Below are 26,544 nucleotides of genomic sequence, written 5' to 3'. Positions count from 1 at the left end.
GATAGAGATGGAAACAAACCATAAGAGACTCTTAACAAACTGAGAGTTGCTGGAGGGAGGTGGGTGGGGGATGGGCTAGATGGGTGATAAGTATTAAGGAGGGCACTTGTTGTGATGAGCACTGAGTGTTGTGGTAAGTGATGAACCACTGAATTCTACTCCTGAAACCAATACTGCCCTGTATGTTCACTAACTAGAATTTAAATAAAAATTTGGAAACAAACAAACAAAAAACCCCACAGTGTTCAAGTAACATTTTTCCCCAGAAGTGCAAGACTGGTTCAACATTAGGAAATACTTAGGGTATTTGGTCATGCCTACAGGTCAAAGGAGAAAGGATATAAAATAATTTTTTAAATAATATTTTTTAAATAAAATTTTTAAATAAAATTACACATTTTGGCACTAGCTACTCCCCCCCTTTCCCCCCAGATCTTTGCAAGGCTCCCTCCTTAAAATTTAGATCTCACCTCAAATATTACATCCCCCTTATCTAAACTAGGATTTCTGTTCACTATCCCATTACCCTAAATAGAAATTCCATGTTCGTGGATAGGAAGACTCAATACTGCCAAGTTGTCAGTTCTTCCCAATTCGATCTATAGATTCAATGCAATCCCAATAAAAATACTAGAAAATTATTTGTGGTTATCAACAAAGGGATTCTAAAGTTTATACGGAGTGGCAAAAGGCCCAGAACAGCCAACATAATATCGAAGAAGAACAAGGTTGGAAGGTTATTTCCCAAATTCAAAATTTACTACAACACTACAGCAATCAAGACACTATGGCATTGGCGAAAGAATAGACCAATAGATCAATGGGAAGAATCGAGAGACCAGAAATAGATTCACATGAATTTAGTCAACTGATCTCTGACAAAGGAGCAAAGGCAATACAGTGGAACAAAGATAGTCTTTTCAACAAATGGTGACATAACAACTGGATGTTTACATGCAAAAAAAAAAATGAATCTAGACACTGCTTTTACACTCTTCACAAAAATCAACTCAAAATGGATCACAAACCAAAATCAAAACAAATAAAATAAATGTAAAATAAATAAAGCTCCTAAAAGATAACATAAGAAAAATCCAGATGACCTTGACGATAACTTTTTAGATACGCACCAAAGACACAACCTGTAAAAGAAATAATTGATAAGCTGGATTTCATTAAAATTACAGTTTATGCTCTATAGAAGATAATGTCCAGAGAAGTGAGAAGACAATCCACAGAACGGGAGAAGATATTTGCAAAAGACACATCTGATAAAGAACTGTTATCTAAAATACTAAAGAACTTTTAAAACTCAACATTAAGAAAACAAACAACACAATTAACCTATAGGCAAAGACCTTAGCAGACACCTCACCAAAGAAGATACACAGATGGAAAACAAGCATATGAAAAGATGTTCCACTTCATATATCATTAGAGAAATGCACATTAAAACAATGGTGGGATACCACTACACACCTATCGGAATGACCAAAATCTGGAACACCGACCATACCAGATACTGGCAAAGATGTGGAACAACAGGACCTCCTGTTCATTTCTAATGGGAATACAAAATTGTATAGCCATTTTGGAAGACAGTTTGGTGTTCTCTTACAAAACGAAATACACTTTTACCATACAGTCTAGCAATTGGTCCCCTTGGTATTTACCCAAAGGGGCTGAAAACTTATGTCTACACAAAACTCTGCACATGGATACTTATGGCAGCTTTATGCATAACTGCCAAAACTTGGAAGTAACCAAGATGTTCTCCAGTAGGTGAATGGATAAGCAATCTGGTACATTCAGACAATGGAACATGATTCAGCACTAAAAAAGAATGAACTATTGAACCATGAAAAGACTTGGAGGAAACTTCAGTGTGTATTACCAAGTGAAAGAGGCCAGTCTGAAAAGGCTACATAGTGTATGATTCTAACTATACAACATTCTGGAAAAAAGGCAAAACTATAAAACATTAAAAAGACCAGTGGTTACCGGGGGTTGGGTATCGGGAGTAGGGAATAAACCGGTGGAACACGGGATTTTTAGGGCAGTGAAAATATTCTATATGATACCATAATGGTGGATACTTTCATTATACATTTGTCTATACCCATAGAATGTAAACACCAAGAGTGAACTCTAGTGTAAACTATGGACTTTGGATGATAACACTGTGTCAATGTAGGTTCATCAGTTGTAACACATGCACCCCTCTGCTGGAAATGTTGATATTGGGAGAGGCTGGGCGGAGCTGGGGGGGGCGGGTAGGGGATATATGGGAAATCTCTACTTTCTTCTTAATTTTGCTGTTAACCTTAAAGTGCTCTGAAAAATTAAGTTGACAAAAATAATAATGAAAAAAAATTAAAAATGAACTGTAAAGCTAAAAATGAAAGGTGCTGGTATTAAGGGAATAGGTAACAGGGGAGAAAGGATAGGAGCCAGACTTCTTTGAATATGCCTCTTTTTGTAGATTTGATGTTGGAACCAGGTAAATATTTTACATTATTATAAAATAATATTACAACTTTAAAGGCAATCCCTAAAAGAAATAGAAGTAAAATTAATTAAATAAACCTGTGTATCTAGTGCGTAGCAAAACTACAGAGAGGAACTATTCCAAGTGACTTTAACTTTGTAATTTGACTGAACATCCCTAGTGGGATCTACTCTAAGGACAAAAAGCGCTGCAAACAAATCTTAAATTGTTTTCAGTAATTATATTGCTGGCTGTAGTGTTGTAATTGTGATTCTGAGGCTGTTGTATGTATGTTGTGGGATGAATTGAGTGAATGTTTATGTTGTTATCATTGAGAACTAAGATTTTTCAGTGTAGTTGAAGGGAGATACAGATGTAAGATTAATAAAGTTAAGTAAAAAACAATAAGAATCCTTAGACCTGACTTTGAATAGAAAGTATCAGTATGAACTCATGATTAATTTTATCTTAAAAAATTTCCTTCTCCAGTTCTGTCCATTGAAAAGGCCTAGAAACAATGATGAAGCCAATAGAAATGAGTGAGTACCCATAGTGCCCAGATTGTGGTTCTAAAAATAATTTCTTCCTGAAAAGAACTAGGGCTTCTTGGGAGAAATGGCTGATTTCAGGTCTGGCTCAGAAAGTGTGTAATATGAACTTAAAACAGCTTTTTACACCAAAAATCAAGGAAGCTTCAAAGACTACCAAGTTCGTGTAAAAATGAAGGAATCAACCTGAACAAATCCTCTTAGTAGCAAAAAATAAGTAGGATATTTGGGGCATCAATAGGGATAATGTTAATGAATTCAAACACACCAAATATTCTTAAATCCATGAGTTCACAATAGCACTTAACAAGAAAATAAATTATTAAGAATCTTTGAAGTATGTTAGAGAACTATTACTTTGAAAACTTGTAGTTAAAGGGAAAGAATCAAGCATTTGTCATTCCTTTCTTATAGAATATGTACCTCAGGCTAACCAAATAATCCATTAAGGGAAGTTTCTGTTTAAGGAAGTATACTGGCTAATAAATAAAGAAGAATGATGAGATCAGGATGTTACTATTGTGCAATCCCTGATTAGTTTACGAATCTAGGAAATGGTTCTCAGGGGCTGACAACATTCCCAACTGTATAGTATATATTCTCTGATAGAAGTACACAGTACTACACACGAAGTAGTATTGAAAAAAAGAATCTAACCTGAATTTAATCAGACCTGTAGATCTAGCTACTGATTTATAGGAAATTGAGAGAAAGAGGAAGAAACTTTCTTGCTGAATGACACCCCAGGAATACGAACAGTACATCCAGGTGTGGGAAACTTCCATAGGATAGATGACCCTTGAGACAGAAAAATGCAAGGAAATAACCTTGAGAAACACAACAACTGATTGCAATGAGCGCCATTTTTTGGGTACTGATTCAAACAACAAACTTGAAACAATTAAGAGGCAGCTGGAAAAAGGGGAACGTTAATTGGAAATGTTATGATACAATTTGATTAAAAATTGATGATACTAACATTATTATGATGATGATTCTAAGGTATGATAATTATATTGAAGGCATTTTTTTAAAGAGCCCTTATCTTTTAAAGGCTCATATTACAATACTTAGAGATAAAAACATGATGGAGTTAAGTATTTCTCTTTTCTGGTCAAATGGTCGTTTCCTCCTTTAAAAATGCTTTAAACAATACTTTCCTTAGTGAATGTTGAGTGACCAATTATTTTTTATTTGTGTGTTGAAGTCTAAATGTATCATAAAAGACCTTGGGTTTCAAGGAAAGTCTGTTTCCAACTCATTTGAAATAATCATGTTAGCCAGAGAACCTCTGCATAGTAGAGCTCTTATGAGCTGGAGAAAAATTTGTAATAAACAGTGTGTGTTAAATCCTCACTCTCTCAAAACCCAGAATTTTCCTTATAATAATGATAATTCAAAGGGATTGGGAAATCATTTATATTTTCCCTCATTGGACTCACCAGTCTCCCATTTGCAAGTAAACTTCCTTTCTTGCATATTTTCATTGGCCCGATAAGCCCAGTGAATATATCTTTGGTGGGATCCACAGCAGAATAATACATCTTAGATAGACAGACAGGATCTTTGTAAGTGGGTCCCACTTCTTTGGGGACAGTCCATTCGTAGGTGAATGTTTGTTTGGGTGCTACATGCGAAGCTGAAGGAGAAGGCACACCTGTGAGAAATGTCACATTGGAGAGGTTAAGTATGCTTTCTAATGTGGTCATTTGAGCCACCAAGTGGACTGGGTTTCGTCTGAGACAACCCACTTCTCAGTTCCTTTTTATGAATTAGAATGAAACCCTACTTGAATGGCGTCCCCCTTGTGCTCCTGTGTCAGGTCACAGATGGGTGTGATTTCCTTCAGGAAGCCTCCTCTTAACCAGTCTGCGGTTGGTGGCTGCTACGGTCCAAATGTTTGTGTCCTCCTAGAATTCACATATTGGAATCCTAATGCCCAATGAGATAGTCTTAGAAGGTGGAGCCTTTGGGGGGTGATTAAACCTTGAGACTGGGGCTCCCCTAAATGGGATTAGTGCCCTTACAAGAGAGATCCCACAGAGCTCCCTAGCCCCTGCTACCACATGAGAACACAGCAAGAAGTCTGAGACCCAGAAGAGGGTCCTCATCCAACCATGCTGGCTCTCTGATCTTGGACTTCCAGTTTCCAGAACTGTGAGAAATAAATTTCTGTTGTTTATAAGACACCCAGTCTGTGGTATTTAGTTACAGCAGCCTGAACAGACTAAGATAGGGCTGCTCTCACAGTCCCTGATGATGCCCCCAGCACTTTTCATGTTAGATTATGTATATTTCCCCACAAATAGAACGTAACCTTCCTGAAGCAAGCATCGTCTCTATATTTCCTTTGCTAGAACAACACCTGAAAAGAGGGGGTAATCCATACATTTTCTATTGAACACAACTGAATTGAAAATAACTTCAGACCTAAAAGGCAAATGCAGATGATCCTGTTCAAATATCCTGATTTTATACTTGGGGAAACTGAGACCAGAAAGACTGAATAACTTGCCCACAGTCATACTGCAAGAAGTGGCAAAGCCACTCATCTTCATCGGTCACCCTGACATATAAAAATACCCAAATGCATGCATAAAATGGAATGTTTGTGTTATTAAAGTTATATTAAAATGCTTACAATGCTAAGGAAGCAAACTCAGTACAAAAACACAATGACAAGTATTATATACTATGATCTCAACTACATTCAAAATATATATTATATGTACACAGATGGAAGAGTGGGGGGTTATATAAGAATATAATAGTGGTTATCTATAGAACTGTAGATAATATTTTTGGCTGTACCTTTTTATATTTTTCAAATATTCTAAAATGAGCATCTAATCTTATAATTGCAAGAACATTTTTCAAATCTAAAAATCACCCAAGTAGTAATCCAGAAATGTATAATTGATATAATCCCAATAAGTTACTACCAGCATTGTCAAAAATCATCCAATCAAGGCAGGACAAAATTCCATACAGCAGTTGGGAATGGAAGGAGAAGAGGTTTCCTTACTTCCTGGCGTGATGTCTAAGAATGATATACGAGCGGTTTCCTTGGAAGTTCCTGCCTTCAGTTTTTGCAGGGCAGTTTTCCCTGGCTGACCAGCACAGTGGGTTATTAAATGTTGTGTGGTTATAGAAGGTGGTACTCACTTTCATTCAGGGGGTTGTGAAGTGAGGTATAGTATGTGCCCTCGTTGTTCTTACTGACCCTCACCCCAGTTGGCTCAATACTGAGGGGATACGCTCCTTTGTTATGGAAAGTGACTCTGATCATATCTCCCACCTCTGCCCAAATGACAGGACCTAGGGACAAAGAGAGCATTATTAGTCTTCCTTGGTATATAACATACAGAATACTTAAGACAGTTGTTTTCTTTGGCTTGTCCTCTGGCAGAAACTGCTGGAAGCAACATCTTATTTATGGCAAATGGAACATCTTTTTTTTAAGTCTCGTATCAACTTGACATGGCAAGGCTAGAAAGAGATAAGAAGGAATTTTTTTTTTTTAAAGATTTTATTTATTTATTTGACAGAGAGAGACGCAGCGAGAGAGGGAACACAAGCGGGGGGAGTGGGAGAGGGAGAAGCAGGCTTCCCGTGGAGCAGGGAGCCTGATGTGGGGCTCGATCCCAGGACCCTGGGATCATGACCTGAGCCGAAGGCAGACGCTTAACGACTGAGCCACCCAGGCGCCCAAGAAGGGCTTTTTGATTTAACTTCAGGTTAAGGAAATTTGTTAGCATTTTGATCCAAGTCGGTTCACCAGCTTTATACATTGACAAGAAACTTTTCAGTGTCTATACTCTCCTTATCCTAGCCTTCTATTTGCCAGATGTGTGATATTTGTCCCAAGAGTCAGGGGGCTGCTAGTTAAACCTTGACCACCCAAAGAGGGTAAGTTAAATTGTCTTGGATGTAAAGAGTAACGTTTTTGTGGATTTTCTGTCACCAAAATCAATATTGTTACCAAATATAGAATAAAAACATAGATATATAGTACATATTTTATGGAATATATAAAATGGTATTTATTGAGAGCTTCTCATGTGCTTTTCTGAGTGTTTATGTGTATTAACTCCTTTAATCCTTACAGCATCTTTATGAGTTAAGGACTGTTATTGTTATTTTTTTAAAGATTTATTTATTTATTTGAGAGAGAGAGAGAGAGAACACGTGGCAGGGGAGCAGAGGGAGAAAGAAAGAGAAGCAGACTCCCCGCTGAGTGAGGAGCCCAATGTAGGGCTGGATCCCACAACCCTGAAATCATAACCTGAGCCGAAACCAAGAGTCAGACGCTTAACTGACTGAGCCGCCCAGGTGCCCCAGGACTGTTATTGTTATTATTGTTCCCCTTTCACAGAAAGAGAACAGGCATAGCAAACTAAGTACTTTCAGAAGTCACACAGCTAATAGGTGAGGAGTGAGGATAGTCTGGATCCAGACTCTGTGTGCTCACCCACTATATTCTGTCTGAAGGTCTGAGTGAGAACAGGTCTCTAGGCTGTGCACAAGGCTCTAAGACTGACCCAGCCTTTTTCATTAGTAGCCTGGATTTTATGTCCAGGGGAATGTAATTTCAGCTAAGAATAGAGGATAACAGCTTTGCTGTCTATTTAAGCCAAGCCATAAACACAATTCTCCTTACCTCTTTTTTTTTTAAAGATTTTATTTATTTATTTGAGAGAGAGACAGAAAGCACAACAGAGAGCAAGAGTGGGGAGGAGAGGGAGAAGCAGACTCCCTGCTGAGCAGGGAGCCTGATGTGGGGCTCAATCCCAGGACCCTGGGATCATGACCTGAACCGAAGGCAGATGCTAATCGACTGAGCCACCCAGGCACCCCTCTCCTTACCTCTTGAAGAAGAAAAAAAAATCATCATTTGAAGTCAGCAGAGTTTTCAATGATGAAGATTTACTATTGGTAATTTACATTGGAAAAGTAACTAGCTGCTACCTTTAATTATTGAATGACCTTCCACGTACCTAGTTTCTATGTAGAAATCGTACTGCAGGTCCTGAAGTTTCTGTTCTTCTGAGGTTGGGTAGCTCAGGACAAGAGTACAACAGTCACAAATATTCTGCATGGACTCACCCAGGAGGCCAAGATGTTCCTCTTCAGGGCCTCTCTTCTTTTGATTTGTGAAGGAGGCATCTGTGTATTCACGATAAACCAGCTTTTTATAAGATCCTCCAATTCTTGTAGAACCCTGTTCAAAAAATACCTCTGAAGCACTGCCAAAGAAAAAGGGTTTATCACTGGAGTCGAAAGCAGAACAGAAAGCAGGCATTCACACAGGACAAATTGAAGAGCAAAATTATGACCAGTGCTCAAAGGTAATTCTTATGTACGATTTGCCAAATATTCAAACAGAAGCAGATGGTACTAGGCACGTCATAGAAGGATGTTCAATTAATGAGTGGAGTATCATGGTATGGAGGTTTCACTTTTTCAAGTGAAGTGAAAAATTGTAAGATGGCCCATGTCAACCCCCGATAGTTATTAAGTGTTCTATAATAGAATCTTTTTAACAAATTATGAAATGTTTAAAAATACAGTAGCTACTGTTAATTGCATATCAGCACCAGCTGGGTACTTAGGAGCTTTCATTTGTTATCTGAAACTCACATGATAAGGCAACAAAGTTGGCATTATTCTCCCCATTTTACAAATGAAAAAATTAAAAATTTCAGAAAGGCATTTGACTTGCCAAAGTCATTCCATTCATCTCTTCTCCCATTTGACGAATGTATTGGACACCTACTTTTTGCCAGGAACCTTGTTACATGTTGATGGCATAACCATAAGCAAGCTGGACCCATCCCTGTCCACAAGGACTTTACACTGATCAGAGAAGACAGACTATGTACCGATCAACATAATAACATGCAATAAGCACAGGGCATTATGGAGTAGTTCTCCTGGGCTTGGAGAAAGTGGTGGGAAGAGGCCCCAAAGGCTTTCCAAAGAAAGTGATTTTTCAAAACTATCTAGAGGAGAGGCAAGTTAAAAAAGATGAAGTATATGTGGTGGGGAGAATGGGGTGGGTGTTTACAAAGAGGAAATATCCTATGGAAGGCTTGGAGGAAAGGGTGAATATGGCATGTTTTACAAAATATGATAGGAGCAAAGTGTACAGGGAAGGGCAAACAAGAGAGAAAGAGGCAGAAGAGAGAGAAGGAGGCTTGGGGAGATGGGGGGGTGGGCAGCAGGACCTAGTTAAAGTTTCAGTGCTCCATCCCAGAGTAGTAGGAAAGCTTTAAAAGATGTGAGCATTCAGGAGCAGTGTTTTAAGAGGATGCCTCAGGTGGGGGAAAAGTAGATAATTGTTGGAAACATTTAGGATATAATGAGGCAGTACTGATGAGGAGGGAAGGAGGGAGTGGTGAAGTGGGGAGTCAGGGATGGTACTCAGGTTTCGGGCTTGACTGATGATGCGTAGTGATATCATTCACAGAGAGGAGAAAGCTCAGATATATGGGGGGAGACAATAGGTTCAGATTTGGACATACTGATTTGGAGGGCCTCATCCAAATGGGGTGTCTCTTAAGCAATTTGAAATGCAAGTCTACAATTTACAAGAGCCTTCTGGGCTGAGCTGCAGCTTTGGAATCATTGCATCTGGATGTCAGTGTAGACTGGGGCTTAAATTTCTGCTTCAGGAATCACAGACCCAGTTGGGATTCCAACATGTTTCCCACGGATATTGTCCTCTGATGAAGGCTTGTTACAGTCTTGTACCTGGAAAAAGGCCTGGAGACCAGCTGAAAATCACAGGCCCAGCTATTGACCAGTTGTGTGTCATTGAGTAAGTTACTTGACCTTTCCAAGTAGCTGGGTGGCAAATAAGGCTTCTCTTAGGAGGTGATGTCTGAGTAGAGACTTGAAGCAGGGGTGTGGCATAATCTCATCAACATTTTTGAAAGCTTACTTTGGGTGCTTTATGGAGGATGGACAGTAGGAAAGGAAGACTGAGCAGGGAAGAATGGCTGGGAGGCTCTGGAAGTCATTGGACATGGACAGGAGTAGTTTCTGTGAATCAAAGGACACTATCAAGAGAGTGAAAAGAAAACCTATAGAATGGGAGAAAATATTTGCAAACCATATATCTGATAAGAGGTTAATATCCAGAATATATAAAGAAGTCATAGACTTTAACAACCACCACCAACAGAAACAAAAAACAAACAACCCAATTCAGCAATGGGATAAGGACTTGAACAGATATTTCTCCAAATCACCAGCAAGAACATGAAAAGATGCTCAACATCACTAATTAGGAAAATGCAGGTCAAAACCACAATAAGATACAACTTCACACCCAATAAGATGCCTATGATAAAAAAAATGGAAAATAAATATTGGTAAGGATGTGGAGAAATTGGAACCCTTGTACATTACTGGTGGGAATGTAAAATGGTACAGCCACTGTGGAAAACAGTAAGGCTGTTCCTCAAAAAATTAAAAATACAATTGTCATATGACGGAGCAATTCCATTCCTAGGTATGTACACAAAATAATTGAAAGCAGGGATGTAAACAATACTTGTCCTTCCATGTTCATAGTTGCATTAGTCACGATAGCCAAAAAGTGGAAACAACCCAAATTTTTATCAACGGATGGATAAATAAAACATGGTACATGCATACAATGGAATATTATTGAGCCTCAAGGAGGAACGAATGCTACGACGTGGATGAACCGTGAAAACATTATGCTAAGTGAAATAAGCCAGACAAAAAAGGACAAATACTGCATTATGTCCCTTGTATTAATTGCCCAGAATAGGCAAATTCATGGAGACAGAAAGTAGAAGTTATCAGGGATTGGAAAGCTACTGTTTAATGGATACAGACTTTCTATTCAGAATGATGACAAAGTTCTGGAAATGGATAGTGTGGATGATGGTACAACTTTGTGAATGTACTTTTTTTTTTTTTAAGATTTTATTTATTTGACAGAGAGAGACACAGCGAGAGAGGGAACACAAGCAGGAGGAGTGGGAGAGGGAGAAGCAGGCTTCCCACAGAGCAGGGAGCCCGATGCGGGGCTCGATCCCAGGACCCTGGGATCATGACCTGAGCCGAAGGCAGACGCTTAACGACTGAGCCACCCAGGCGCCCCCAACTTTGTGAATGTACTTAACCCTGCTGGATTGCACAATGCTGTATTTTCTTTTCTTTTTAATTAATTAATTAATTAATTAATTTTTATTTTAATTCAATTAGCCAAGGTATATTGCTGTGTTTTCGTGAAAGGAAAGCTAATGCATTGATCAGTCTAGTTGTTTTCAGTATTTTCTGAGGAATTTGTTGAGCCTCTGATAATTTTTAAAATCACTTTCTTTCATGAACTCAAAAATCATATTTTTCAAACTGGGACTCATACCAAACACCTTAGTAAATATTTAGCAGTGTTGTTACTCAGTTTCAGGTACCAATTAAAATGTTAATTGCTGAATCCATCTTTTATGCCCTTTCTTTCTTTCTTCTTTCTTTCTTTCTTTCTTTCTTTCTTTCTTTCTTTCTTTCTTTCTTTCTTTCTTTCTTTTAGGGAGTCCTATTTTGAAATAATAGTCCTTTTTCTGAATTACCTTCCAGGTGCTGTTAAGTTTTTTTTGGTGAAGATGTCTATTCCAGAAGGTGCATAGTTCCAGATGATTTCCTCAGCAGCGATGTAGTAATGTCTAACACGTTTCCCGTGGATATCGTCCTCTGATGAAGGCTTGTTACAGTCTTGTACCTCGAAAAAGGCCTGGAGACCAGCTGAAAACCACACGGAAGGAGACATTGGTTAATGCAGCCAATGGTTTTTCCCTCCGATTGCCTCGTAATCATTGCTGATGAAATAACAGATGGAAATTGAAGAAACAGTGAGAAACAGTATTACAAATTATAGTAAATAGTTGTAAATAAATTACTGATAGAAAATTCAAAACTTCTCTATATGGTACATAGAAGAGATATTAAACACTAGTATTTCTAAAAATGTGGTACCAAGTTCTGTGGAGTTTCACTTGGGAGGTCTTCTGATGAGAAAAAAAAAGACACATTAATAGATAATTAATGAAGAGGGGTTTGGCCATACTTTAAGGGCAGGGTGGAGTAGAGGAGAAGGAATAGAATGAGCATACATGATTATTGTTCTCAGGCAAAATCAAAATGGTTATTCACCCAGTGTGTTGGGTCTTCTGAGGCCAAGGTCATATTTAATAGGTGAGGTTATGTTTGAAGGTCAGAGTTAACATACCAAAAGACCCAGATTAAAGTTAATTTCTTCAGAAGATCAATATTACAAACTAATATTTTTTTCAAGAACTAAGAATGTTCTTTTTTTTTTTTTTAAAGATTTTATTTATTTGACAGAGAGAGAGACAGCGAGAGCAGGAACACAAGCACGGGGAGTGGGAGAGGGAGAAGCAGGCTTCCCTCTGAGCAGGGAGCCCGATGCGGGGCTCGATCCCAGGACCCTGGGATCATGACCTGAGCCGAAGGCAGATGCTTAAGGACTGAGCCACCCAGGTGCCCCAAGACTGTTTTTATATTGAAGAGATGTAGGAGGGATTTAGCAAGTTAAGCCAAGGAGTAACTAGACTCAATGAACAAAGTTAGTTATATTTGATGGAACCAAGTCAAAAAAAAAAAGCTACTTTTCAACTCCACATGCAAATCTTCTGGTGTTTACAATATTGTGTATTTTACAAAGCTGAGAAGTTATATACAGAACTATACTTTTAGGACAGGACTACACATTCAGAACCAGTTGTTCTTTTCCCAAAATTAATATATTTTCAGATTTCATTACTTTATAAAATTCCAGTATTTCAGTCTTTTTTATTACATTATGATGCATAGCGTCATAGGAATGAAATTAAGTTACCAGTTCAAGGCTCAGATTATTCCAAAGATATTTAACTTTTACATTCTGATTCCCAATAATCACCCCATTAGTGGTGTAACTGAGACATGATGCTTATTTCAGCTGACAGCTCATTTTAGGTAAAAATGCCTTACCTTTCAGGTGGTTTAGATTCTGACAGCTAAGCATCCATTCTCCAGGATTCTGGGCCACCATAAAAGCTTCGAAGAGGGTAGCAGGAAAGAGATTGACTGTATCAATCCGGTAGTTCTTATTCGTCAACACTTGGCCGTGGAAGAAAGCTGCATGCACATCCACTTCATTACCCATACCAAAAAGATACCATTTGACTTTGTCCTCTGCACACATGGAGAGTCCTGGGAGACTTCCAAAAGTGTATCCATTCACAGCTGTAAGCCAAGAGCAGGGATCGTGACTCACAGACATTGGTGCCTGGGATAGTAATAGTCACCTCTATAGAAGCTGAATGATTTGGGGATGGAAAATACCTGGCATACATCCTGCTGCTATTCCTCTCCCTCCTGTACCCACATCAGACATTGCTAATCAATCACAGCGCTCTTACTTTAGACCTGAATTCAGCCTCAGGAATTTTGTCAACACAGCATTAGCAGATGAACACAACACTGAAGATGAAACCTGTTTTCTCTCTCTGTTATAAGCTAGACACATTAGTATGTGTATATGTGTATGTGTATTTATAAATACATGCATATATATGCATATATACATACACACATACAAAATGTACAGACACAAATTTTAAAGACTGAAGGTTATTTAGAACTCAATCATGTATCATGATGATAGTGGTAATATGAATGATTTCATTGCTTTCTTTTTGCTTATCAGAACTCTACCAATTTTCTACAGTGACTACGAATTACTTTTGTAATAAGAACACAAGGAAAGCTTTTTCTTTCTTTTTTTCTTTTTTAAAGGTCGGAAGACAAAATTAGAAGAGATGTGAAGGAGGAAAGAAGAAATGCAGGGGAAGGATAGTAGAGACTGGTACCAGAACCACAAAGCCCTAAAAGTCCAAAAGCAGGATGATCTAAGACCCTTTGAAGAAACTTAGGATCACTATTCACACTCAGTGGTCCTAGAAGTAAGGTGGACATTGGTTCTGGGAAGCACCATGAATGCACCTGATACAACAGAGGAATAACCAGACCTACCCAGACGAGATGTTTGAGGATCTTTTTCTAACATCTATTTTTGATTAGTGCATAACAGAGGCAGGATTAAAGTATAGAAAGAGGACCTTCGAGCCAGAAATAAATAAAAGTTAGGGAAAAAAATCTGTATTTCGTTAATTATTTTTCTGCTTTGGGAGTTATTTTTGTATCCTCAATTTCTGAGTAAAGATTATTTTGAAGAAGCTAAACACAAACAAAAATCTATACTTACTGGTATAGTTGGTGTTAAGAGATGTGATTTCTTATGCAAATTCTGAGTGATAGACAACCTTACTAAGCTCATTATTTTGTGTCTGGGGGCACAATGAAGAATTAAGGAGAAGCCTGGGCAGTAAAAAAAGCATTTCTAGAAGAAATAAAGTGAATTAAAAGATAGAAAAAAATGATGCAGAGGAAAAATGTAAGAGAAATACCTTTTAGAACTAGTGGTTTGAACTATTTTCCTAAATACAGTTCAATGCTTTATGATATAAGTATAATTTTCAGCATTTAGTTTAATAATTTTAGGCTGCCTCAAATAATTTTTGGAATGAGTTTGGAGGATAAACAAATATATAAATAAATATAACATACATATACATTAAAACATAATTGATGGTGTTTTCTCCTTATTAGTTTGGGAACAATTTGGTATGTCCAGTTTTACGAGGCACAGTATGAATATGAATATGAAGTTGCATGTTTAATATACCTTCTTATCAAGGACAGACTAGAAACACACCACTTAGGGATGCCTGGGTGGCTTAGTTGGTTAAGCGTCTGCCTTCGGATCAGGTCATGATCTCAGGGTTCTGGGATCGAGTCCCACATGGGGTTGCTTGCTCACTGGGGAGCCTGCTTCTCTCTCTGCCTGCCGCTCCCCCAGCTTGTGCTCTCCCTGTCTCTCTCTCTCTGACAAGTAAATAAGTAAAAATCTTAAAAAAAAAAAAAAAATAAAGAAGCACACTACTTATTTATGTGAAGGATAAACCTAGCAGACTTAATGGATAAAGAAAAATAAGATAAAGTTAACACATCTTCTATAATCTTACAATACATCCTGTTACTCTCCTGGAAGTCTTCATCATCTTTGTCAACTTTCTCTGGTTCAGAGCAATAGGTTTTAATGTTGTCATCTAGGTACCAGCTGAGATTTTCATCCACCACAGAAAACATCACCACAAATTCTTGGTCAATATTTTTTTCTTTTTCATTATCCAGAGAATCTGAAGTGAAAATTACTATTTTAGTAGTAGTTAATCTTTAGCGTGTATTTTTAGCAGGTGATTTATAGCTTTAAAGATTTATTTTTCTTATAAACCACAAATCTGGATTAGTCACTTCTGTTTTACAGACATGGAAATACTAGGAAATTTTATGTTCAGTATCTTGGGCTTGGAGATCCTTATATATCTGGATGTCCACTGACCACATAACTATTCAATACTTTTTGGCAAATGTGAAGGTTGGAATCTAAAGTTGTGTGTATAACATACAGCCATAAGCTAAGACAATAAGTCTTTGCAGGTAAATCCTTATTCCAGTAAGAATTAGATTTCAAGCTCTTGAGCTATGTTGTCTTTTTCATGATGCTAGAAATAGATACTGTGATCTTATATTTACCAACACAATACAGGTAACTACAGACCTATCACCATGGAGTGCCGCTAAGGGAGTCACATTCAGTAAAGTCACACATCTCTTCAACCACCACTGTTGGAAATTGGATACAGCAAAACTGTCTTCCAGGAAAGCATGTTTCTTGCAGTTTACCTATGTGTGTGAATGCTTGTTCCATTTATTCCTTCTTCTTTTCCTGCCCTGCTCTTTCTTTCCTTTTTTCTAGATTCACCCCCTCTCAACCTTACCTACTCAATCATAACACAGAAGACTTGACTTATATTTAAAAAAGCAAACTACCCCATCTCTTCCCTGTTGGTCATACATTGCGATCAATAATGAAAAAATGTACCTTTTTTACAGATTATTAAAGGTCCGATAAGTCCTGAGGCGATATCTTTTGGAGCATCAATGTGGGAATGGTAAATCCTGGTCACACAATTGCTATCTTCCTCACCAGGACTTTGGTCTTGGCTGGCATCCAATATGTATGTGTACTGTTCGCCTGGATACACTTTGTCATCTGCTTTGTGAAAATCTGTGGTGTTATCAGGATAGATGGCCCCTAGGAAGCAATATGCGATGAAGTTACAAAGTGAATGTATTTGAACTTAAATGAGAGAATAGATGGTCCATTAATTTTTTCAGCAAACATTTGGTCAATTTCTAGTATGTGCCCCCTTGGGAATGTAGTGATGTACTATTTGAACAGAGAGGAATGGAGTGAGAGGCTAATGATTAGGGGGTCTGGAAGCTTCACAGAAGATTTGGTTATTATTTTTTATACTTACTGAATCTTAAGGGAGTAGTAATAGATAGAGAATAGTGACTTTTGGTTTGCAATTTAAAGAACCACTTTTGCTCTGGGGTCATGGTATGGAAGCATGAGCAAAATGGCTACTCTCTCTTATAATTTGAAACATCTTATATGATATCAAATTTTTGCCCATGAAGTAACTATGGATTTTTTTAAAGTTTTGTACTTTTAATTTTGGAAATTTCCAAAAACATGTAAAAGTTGAGAAAATAATATGATGAACTTACATGTACCCATCACCTGAGCTTTAACAATGATCAGCTCAAGGCCAATCTTGTTTCATCCTTACCCCCACCACTCTTATCTCCAACACCACTGAATTATTCTAAAGCGTCATCTCATTTCATTCATAAATACTTGAATATGTGCCTCTAAAGGATAAGAACTCTTTTTTCTTTTAACAGAAGCACAGTATAACTACCATACCTTAAAAATGAGTAATGCCCTAATATAACATGAAATTGTAAAAAAAGAAATAAGACAGCAGTCAACTTCTATGCTATGAATGTATTTGTTTGTTTCAGAAGAACAAACAAAAATATATGGTCAAAACAATCACCTTCTCAAGCAATACCTCTTTAAAAAAGAAAAAAATTATTAAAAAAATCTAATTTAATCTTCATTTCTAGACTTAATCCTTATAATTTCAATTAGCATGGCCTCCTCATTTTCACTTATGATAATACCTGACATTCATTGAGCTATTACTATGTACTATTATTGTACTTATTTTATGTATGAGGACACTGAAGCACAGAGAATGTAAGTAACTTGCCTAAGATCATGCAGCCAATAAAAGGCAAGGCTGCACTTGAAACTTGGTCTATTACTTTCGGAGCCCTTGCTCTTATCCACAGCAAAACACCACCTCTTTCCATCATCATTACCATCATTGAGTACTAAAAATGAATCAGAGACATCAAACCTAATCTGTGTTCTTCCTGTACCATCTTTAAGTTTTCTAAGTCCTACATTCCAATGACCTTTTGATTAATTGTATCTCAGTTGTGGCTCTGGGGTCCTGCAGCCATGTGTACCATTTGGCTGTCGTAGGAGACTACCCAGACTGCCTGAGCCGGGACAGAGTTTATCCCAAGTTAGGATGGGACAGGACAGCGGCCACGGTATATTCACACGTAAGAACTTCAGAGATGAGACAATCCCTATCTTGAGTCCTGTTTCCTCCCTCTGGATGTTTGCCTTTTCTAGGCCTTAATTCCCATTGCCTAGTTCTCTCATTCTCTTTGGCTGGCGAGGTGCGGGGCGCTGGGAGGGAAGTCCCAGTTCTCACTGACTCACTCCATCCATCTACCCAGAAGTCCCATCACATTCACACTTCACACAAGCAAGCACATCTAAGAGAAACTCAGCATTATGATGATGAACCAAAATACTTAATAAAATCGTTTACAGCTAAACGACAAAGTTATAGATCTTATCCAGGAAGGGAGGCCATAATCTTAGAAGTTAAAAAAGTGCTCCTACTGAGAATTAAGAGGAAATTCCAGCTAGAATATGAGCTGAACTTACCCTCATGTTCCTTATAGTAAGTTATTCCATGTGGATGAAAAGTGTAGGGCCTAGAGGCAAAGTTTTTGAAGTGTACATAAACCTTATCTCCAGTTTCAGCTTTGATAATAGGGCCTAAAAACCCCAGCCAGATAGGTTTTTCTATAACTGTTGTAAAGGTTTTGTTTGTGTACTGAAGATACAAGGCCTTCTTATAGAACCTTCCAATTCTATTTGGGCCATTTTGAAGATAGGTATCGGGATGTCCCCTAGAAAGGAAAAGAAGACAACTCTATCAGAAGCCATCATTTTGGGGGATAACATTATAATTGTAACATCTCATGTAACTAAAGAGAGATTAATAACCATATCACATTAAATGTTTCCCTACTGTTGTATGGATGCTTCCAAAAAATGAAGAGGTGAGTGGGTACTTACCCTGCTATTTTAATTAAGTGAGGCATCCCACATCAGGTGTGTATTAGAGAATCATGTGTGAAGGCACCATAAAAATATGGTGTATCTTACAACAGTATTTTTCTTTTTTTGTTTTTGGTTTTTTTAAGAGATTAATTAATTAATTATTTTTTGTGGTCTGATAATCTTTTATTAATATATAATGTATTATTTGTTTCAGGGGTACAGGTCTGTGATTCATCAGTCTTACATAATTCACAGGGTTCACCATAGCACATACCCTCCCCAGTGTCCATCACCCAGCCACCCTATCCCTCCCAGCCCCCTCCACTCCAGCAACCCTGTTTGTTTCCCGAGATTAAGAGTCTCTTATGGTTTGTCTCCCTCTCTGTTTTCATCTTGTTTCATTTTTTCCTCTCTTCCCCTATGATCCACCAGAGTATTTTTCTGCAGGATTTTTATGTTAAAACCCAGAGGTATTATGAAATAAAATACAAAATTAAAGTGAAATATTAAAATAAAGCAGTTAACACGTTACTCACTTATGGTATACCTCTTTCAACTACTAGAAAAAAATGAGTTTATAAGCAGTTAATCTTGATATTTGAGACTTCAACGTGTGCATATATTTTGTTTTCCTATATAAATAAAATTAATGATGCTAAATTAATTTTACCATTTGTATTTCTTTTAGCAGCACTAAACCAAGATTGGAATTGATGCGTGCAGTACATGTGGGTTTTAAAATTACCTTTGGATTCAAATTACTCTTATGTTCTTTTAATCCCTTGCAACTGAAAATACTTGAACACTGAACGTTTACTTTCTGCTTAGTGGTTGATTCATAGTTGCTCAAAACTTTCTAAAAATATGAGCAAATTAAATTATAACTGGGCCAGGGGAGCAGGGGGAGGAGGAGAAAGAAAGACAAGAAAGGAAAAGGAAGAAAGTGAGTTTGGTATTCAAACTTTTAAAGTGATTCTTATGTTGTCCTTAACAGAAGGCTCTGAATAGCTCAGGAAGATCGATTTGTGGGTTACACCATCTGCCCATGTGGAGGACCCACTTAAAACCTGGACTTTGGCAAGCTCCACCACAAATGGGATCTCCTCCAGTAGAATAAAAACTGCTAACACTCAGGATGATGATCTGAGGTTTGTATTTCTTGGTGTGAGTGTGTGTGTGTGTGTGTGTGTTTTGCCAACTTTCCCCTCAGTGACCTCTGATGCCTTACGGTTTCTACTCAGTCCCCGTGGAGCCGGAAGATCTGACTGGAGAATAAACTTTGTCTTATTTCCTCAGCTGTAAGCTCAATGAAAAGAGTGAGAGAGACTTTTCCTTCTTTTCTTCAAGACAAGAGGAGGGCTTGTCTGGGAGCTCTGGACTAATGTTGCTGCAGAGTTTAAAGGCCCAGTTCTTCCAAAATCTAGGCTTGCAGCCTAATATTTCTTAAGTTTTAATGTGCATGGGAATCTACTGAAGACCTTGATGAAATACAAGCTCCTGAGCCCCAGCCCCATTGATTCTGATGGTGTGCATCTAGGCTGGGGCTCAGGCATCCGTAGTTACTAACAAACACCCCAGTGTGTTGGTGTGTTCTGTTGGGGGCGGGCAGCGCTGGACCATGGATAACCTGAATACGGGAGACTCCAAAGTGAAGGGGAAGAGAGCTGCTTAATCCCAGAGGCAGTGGGATTTCTTGGGACAGTGAGACAGAAAAGTGGCAAGTCCTGTTTCCAGACCCTACCCTGGTAGTGGCCAGACTTCTGTTGCTATAGTTGCATGAGGACATCAGATTAAATCTGAGTACTGGAGCCAGTGAGCGTAGCTGCTCGGCAGTGGTTCTGGTGGCTGAGCTTGGGCAGCAGCAGCAGGTGCTGGAAATAGCAGAGCACCATGCCCTGGATTGACCAGAGGACTTTGACAATGAGTATCTCATTGTTGTCACCATATACCGAGGATGCCATTTTTCCTGGATTGCGTGAACTCCAGGACTCTCAAATTGTTCACTGAGAAATGAACCCTTTTGATGGGAAGGGGGCCAAACTGGAAGTTAGAACACAAAGAAGTGACATCTTTTGCTTCATTTCTCCTAATTGTTTTCTAATTGTGTGTTGGACTTTCCATTTCATTAGAATAAAATAGAAAAACGAATTCAGGAAGGCTCAGGGGGACTTCAAGGGCATCAATATGCATGGGAAAACAGCAGGACAGGGGGGTGAATTCTTCCTCTAACACTGCAGCATTAGCATGAACAGGAGGAGTCCTAATAAGGAGGTGTTTTAACAACAGCAAAATTCTGAGGCACTGAAGGCCACTGAGATTAAAAGCAGATTCATCCAGATGGTACTGCTGTGAAGAGGTTCACGGGAGTACAATTTCAGTCAGGCACACGGCTAGAGCACAGCTCACAGCGCGGAGATGGAATTCCTCTCTGGTCACCCCAGCACTCAGTCTTACACAGGCCCATCCAAGTCTGAGCGTAAACTTTCTCCAGTGTCTCCTAGTGGTAGGAGATTAGTCCTGGAGATAATTTAAGTCGAGATTCTAATCTGTGTTCTAAAATGCCCTCTTGATACACATTTTACATTGACCCTCAAATTTTTAAGGCTTCACTCAAATACTCTGTATATCTATATTTTCTGAATGTGACTCTGAAACACTTGAGGCATGTCTCATCCCACTTCAGTAAAATGCAGTGAGTTTTGTGGGATGCCTTCATTGCACAGAAGTTCCCCTGTATTAATCACCTCCTGATACAGGAGGAGCGCTGCCTAAGCCTTGGGATTCACTCTTTGTACACGGAGATTTGGGGGAGGCAAAAGCTTCTTTTGAAATAATTGATCTGAAGTTATAACATATATTCAGGGTTTTTAACATTTGGAATTCCTTTTATATACACAGCAATATGCGAAATATGTTTCCCATCTTTTTTTTTTTGAAATAAAATTAACCAAATTGGGAAATATTTCATATCATGTGATAGTCTAAGGGAGGTCTATTTAATTATGTTCTGTCTCCAAAGGAATATCAAAGGGTCATAAGAAGATGTCTATTTAATTTCAAGAACACAGCTTGAGGACAAGGGTCAGTTACTGGAAGTTTGCAGGAAGTTTGACAGTCAGATATTCAGTCAAAAGAATCCATTATAGCTGATCTTTGAACCAGATAATTCATATTAATTGTAGTTCTTCCTGTTGACAATTGTAACATGCTCTTTTCTACTCATTACAGTAATCACATCCCTCTTTTTTACCCCCCCAACTTCTAGAATCCTGTAGCCAACCCTTACAATTTCTGGTAGATTCATACTCAGAAGTGAGTTTTTAATGGTAGTGGAATTTTTAAAAAAATTTATACTGCCTTAGTAAGACAATAATAATGCTACATCCTTCCATAAATTCAGAATGCACTTGAGTGGTCTTGGTTTATGTTTAGACGTGATTACTAACATATGGGTAATATATGGGAAAAGTTTCTGGATTCTTGGCTTCATCAGTGTAGACACAGAAGATTAGTTTTCTATTGCCAAATAACAAATTATCACATAACAGCTTCAAACAACACCCACTGATTATTTCACAGCTTTGTGGGTCAGAAGTCTGGCCCGGCGTGACTGGCTTCTCCGCTCAGGTTATCACAAGGCTGACATCAAGGTGCTGGAGGGGCTGAGCACTCATCTGGAGGTGCTGGAGAAATCCACTTCCAAACTCATTCAGGTTTTTGGCAGAATTCAGTTCACTGTGGTTGTAGGATTAAAATCCCCACTTCCTGGCTGGCTGTAAATGGAGGACCTTACTCAGCTCCTCACAGCCACCTGTATTCCTTCTCAATTGGCCTCTTCCAAATGTGAGTCAACAGCAGTTTGTTGAATCACCTCAAATCTCTTCTTCTTCCTCTTCTTCCACTAGGAATTCTCTGGTTTAGATTAGGCACACCCAGATCATCACCCTATTTTTATTTTATTTTATTATTTATTTATTTATTTTTAAAAATTCTTCATTTAAATTCAATGTAGTTAACATATACTATATTTTTAGTTTCAGGGGTAGAATTGAGTGATTCATCAGTTGCATACAACACCCAGTGCTCATTACATCAAGTGTCCTTCTTTTTTTTTTTTTTTTGAAAGATTTTATTTATTTATTTGAGAGAGAGAGAACGAGAGACAGAGAGCAGGAGAGGGAGGAGGGTCAGAGGGAGGAGAAGCAGACTCCCCGCGGAGCAGGGAGCCTGATGCGGGAGTCGATCCCAGGACTCCAGGATCATGACCTGAGCCGAAGGCAGACGCTTAACCATCTGAGCCACCCAGGCGCCCTCAAGTGTCCTTCTTAATGCCTATCACCCAGTTACCTCTTACCCCCACCCACCACCCCTCTGGCAACCCTCAGTTTGTTTTCTAGAGTTAAGAGTCTCTTATGGTTTGCCTCCCTATTTTCATCTTATTTTATTTTTCCTTTCCTTCCCCTATGTTCATCTGTTTTATTTCTTAAATTCCACGTATGAGTGAAATCATATGGTATTTGTCTTTCTCTGACTGACTTATTTCACTTAGCATAATACCCTCTAGCTCCAACCACATTGTTGCAAATGGCAAGATTTCATTCTTTTTGATGGCTCAGTAGTATTCCATTGTATATAATACCACCTCTTTCTCCATTCATCTGTCGATAGACATCTGGGCTCTTTCCATAGTTTGGCTATTGTGGACATGGCTACCAGAAACACTGGGGTGCATGTGCCCCCTTCAAATCATTATGTTTATATCCTTTGGATAAATACCTAGTAAGGCAATTGATGGGTCATACGGTACCTCTATTTTTAACTTTTTGAGGAACCTCCATACTGTTTTCCAGAGTGGCTGCACCAGCTTGCATTCCCGATAGTCGCCAACATCTGTTGTTTCCTGAATTGTTAATTTCAGCCATTCTGATTGGTGTGCAATGGTATCTCATTGTGGTTTTGATTTGTATCTCCCTGATGATCAGTGATGTTGAGCATTTTTTCATGTGTCTGTTGGCCATTTGTATGTCTTCTCTGGAGAAATGTCTGTTTATGTCTTCTGCCCATTTCTTGACTGGATTTTTTGTGGTTTGGGTGTTGGGTTTGATAAGTCCTTTATAGATTTTGGATACTAGCCCTTTATCTGATAAGACATTTGCAAATATCTTCCCCCATTCCATAGGTTGCCTTTTAGTTTTGTTGACTGTTTCCTTTGCTGAGTCATCACCCTATTTTAAAGGCAACTGTGCCATTGAATATAATATAGACAATGAGAGCTCTAGCTCTTCATACATACGGGTTCTGGAGTTTTAAGACCACCTCTAATATGATGGATAAGGAGATGGGGCCTTTGGGATGTACCTAGGTCATGAAAATGGAGCCCTCATAAATGGGATTAGGGTCCTCTGAAAGAGGCTCCAGAGAGATTTGTAGCTTCTTCCACCATGTGAGGACACAGTGAAAAGGCTATGAACCAGGAAGAGAGCTCTTACTAGAACATGGCCATGCTGGTACCTTGACTTTGAACTTCTCAGCCTCTAAAACTGAAAAATAAATTTCTGTTGTTAATAAGCTACCCAATCTGTAATATTTTGCTCTAGCAGCCTGAACAAACTAAGACTGCTGGACATGCTGGTAATCAGAGACAGAGAAGGGAGAAACAAGTTGCTACCTAAACTCATCTTTACAAAAAGTTTAGTAGAGTATTGGTGAAATTGCTAAAGCTCTGTTCAATAGTCACAGTTCAGATATATTTTTTTTAAAAAAAGATCACAGGCAGAATGAGCAGTGCCATTTAGAGTTCACATGACTCTAGGTTGTTGTTGAAACCACAGATTATCAAACCAATGTTGTGCAAACTCCCTAAGCCCCGACAAGACACAAGAGTATTTAAAACCAAAGAAATTCTCTGTCCCCCAGTTCCCCTCCCCCAGCATTCTTAATAAACACCCTCTCTCTTCTCTCACTTCTGGAATTACAGACTTCTTTATTGAAGCATGTTTGGGGCAATGTCTTGCACTTAGTTTATGTCCAGTAAAGCTGATTTGATTTTTTGATCATGAATAAGAGCAGAAGAATGGTGGATGGGGGCATGGAGTATAGTGTTTTGTTTCCCTATAGAAACCGCATATAATTTACATTGTATTTAATCAGGGAAAATACTGCCACCATACAAAATAGCTTGGTGAAGTCATGAAAAGAGGTCATATTCCTAAGAAGAGAATGCTACCTCAAAACCAGGCTTTAAAAAAATTATTGCAGGGTGTATTAGTTTTGTTTACAATCAGTTATTTTTAGGTCAGAAACTTTTCTTATTGTATATTACTAAATTAATAACTTGACAGATATTATCAGCTATGCATTTATTTTTTACTGTGAAAAATTTCAAACATACATAAAATGAATGAGAATAGCATATACCCATCAACATAATCAAAGATTATGAAAATTGGCATACTTGCTTAGCTATTTTTAAAGATATAATCTTAGCAGCTGATGGTCATTGGGTTCATTTGTGCTTTATCACCATTAAAATACATTGTTAGAAGTAGTGAGCATTGAGTGTGGTGACAATTAATGAGCATTATTAAAAGTGATGACCTCAGTATAAACTTCCAGTATAAAAATGTCAAGGAGAACTATACTCTTGCTTTTCTGTATGGTGACTATTGCTTGAAATAAGGGGGCTTTCACCTAAAACATGAAAACATTTAAGTCACACCGAGTTTTTTGGGGGGCCATCACAATAGATATCTCACATTTTTTTGTACATGTGTGATGGACCAAGCACCGTACTAAGAGCTTTAAATGCACCCACTCTTCCAAGAACCCTATGAGGTATTCTTTATCTCCATTTTACAGATTAGCAAGCTGAGGCTGAGAGAGATTAAACTGAATTAACTGTCCGGAGTCATCCAACAAGTACTGGGTGCAGTCATAGTTGTTAAAATTGTGTTTAATTTCTATAAATGATGTTTTAGAGGATCAAAAAACATTTTATTATTTAAACATTTTTTAATTTTATTTTTTACCTACTAGTAATCAATAAATATATAACATTTATTAACATAACATTTTACACTGTCATTATTTAAATTAAGGATCCTCAGCATAAACAGACAAGAAGACTCATCCCTGATGAGAGACAAAATAATAACCAGGGGAGGTAACAAGGAGCGCCCGCAGATCCCCTGGGACGGAGGGGATGGGTGTAGGGCCGCCTTTCTCCCTCACCAAAAAATGCCCAGGAATTTAGAGATTTATTAAAGTTTCCTGGATATCCAGTCCACATTTTGCTCTTTCAATTTACAACAAATTAATAAAATATTTTATCTTATTGCCTTTATTTTTTAATTGATAGTTTATAAATTTGGTCTATAAACAATAAAAATAGTGACTTACGTGTCAACTGAGATAAGTTTCTGCTCACTGTCAGAGGCATAGTCCCAAGTTGTTTCAATAATTCCGATGTAATAATGCTTCTCTTTTGCCCAGGCTGAGTTACTATATAAAAACAGAAAAATACTCAGCCACAAAATCTTCATGTTTTTTCCTCTTGGAGCCTGAGAAGCAATGAAGTGAAATCAGAAGCAGGCAATTTTAAGTTTCTTCCTTTATTTGCTTGTTTGACACAACTTAATGTTGCACAAAAGTAAATTGTTTCGTCAAAGCAAATAACGTTTCCCACTTCAGCTCATTTCTCGTAAATCCAGAGAGAAAAGTTTTCTGTTGCCAGGCTTCTCTGATGACAAATAAAAAGTCGACAGTTATTGTTGGAGCCACTAGAGTGTGCATAACTCTGCCTTCTTCCATTTATTGCGTAAATTCCAGGAGGGTAAAAATCATCTCTAAATGCTCCCTTTGTTCCTCGAACAATAAGCCACAGTACAGTGGCCTGCACACAGTGAACTCTTAATAAATTAGGAGGAAATTATGCAAAGTGGTTTAAAACATGTCACTCTTTACTTTTGAAATGGCTACCAATACTTAGTCGCAACTTGATACAAAACCTGATATTTAGCTTGCCAAATTTAAGTACCCCACAAAACCTGATATTTAGCTTGCCAAATTTA

General features: G+C 38.1%; 1 protein-coding gene across 2 annotated transcripts in view; it reads right to left on the bottom strand.

Annotated features, from left to right (window-relative positions):
* The window catches only part of LOC110576783 (ceruloplasmin), a 47,142-nt gene extending 21,098 nt beyond the window's left edge, over nucleotides 1-26,044 (bottom strand). For both annotated transcript variants that reach the window (XM_021685985.1, XM_021685984.1), the window contains exons 1-9: nucleotides 25,874-26,044; nucleotides 18,074-18,321; nucleotides 16,079-16,291; nucleotides 15,159-15,332; nucleotides 13,063-13,317; nucleotides 11,643-11,814; nucleotides 8,143-8,282; nucleotides 6,202-6,354; nucleotides 4,479-4,693 (exon numbers count right to left, since the gene is read on the bottom strand). In XM_021685985.1, coding sequence (XP_021541660.1) covers nucleotides 4,479-4,693; nucleotides 6,202-6,354; nucleotides 8,143-8,282; nucleotides 11,643-11,814; nucleotides 13,063-13,317; nucleotides 15,159-15,332; nucleotides 16,079-16,291; nucleotides 18,074-18,321; nucleotides 25,874-26,016 — 1,713 coding nt within the window. In that variant the 5' untranslated portion in view covers nucleotides 26,017-26,044. The remainder of the gene's footprint in view (nucleotides 1-4,478; nucleotides 4,694-6,201; nucleotides 6,355-8,142; nucleotides 8,283-11,642; nucleotides 11,815-13,062; nucleotides 13,318-15,158; nucleotides 15,333-16,078; nucleotides 16,292-18,073; nucleotides 18,322-25,873) is intronic.
* Between the last annotated feature and the right edge of the window lie 500 nt (nucleotides 26,045-26,544).

Source organism: Neomonachus schauinslandi, chromosome 1 (genome assembly GCF_002201575.2).
Source record: "Neomonachus schauinslandi chromosome 1, ASM220157v2, whole genome shotgun sequence".
Lineage (NCBI taxonomy): Eukaryota > Metazoa > Chordata > Mammalia > Carnivora > Phocidae > Neomonachus > Neomonachus schauinslandi.
Note: the sequence above shows the minus strand (reverse complement) of the source record. Positions and strands in the feature narration are given on the sequence as shown.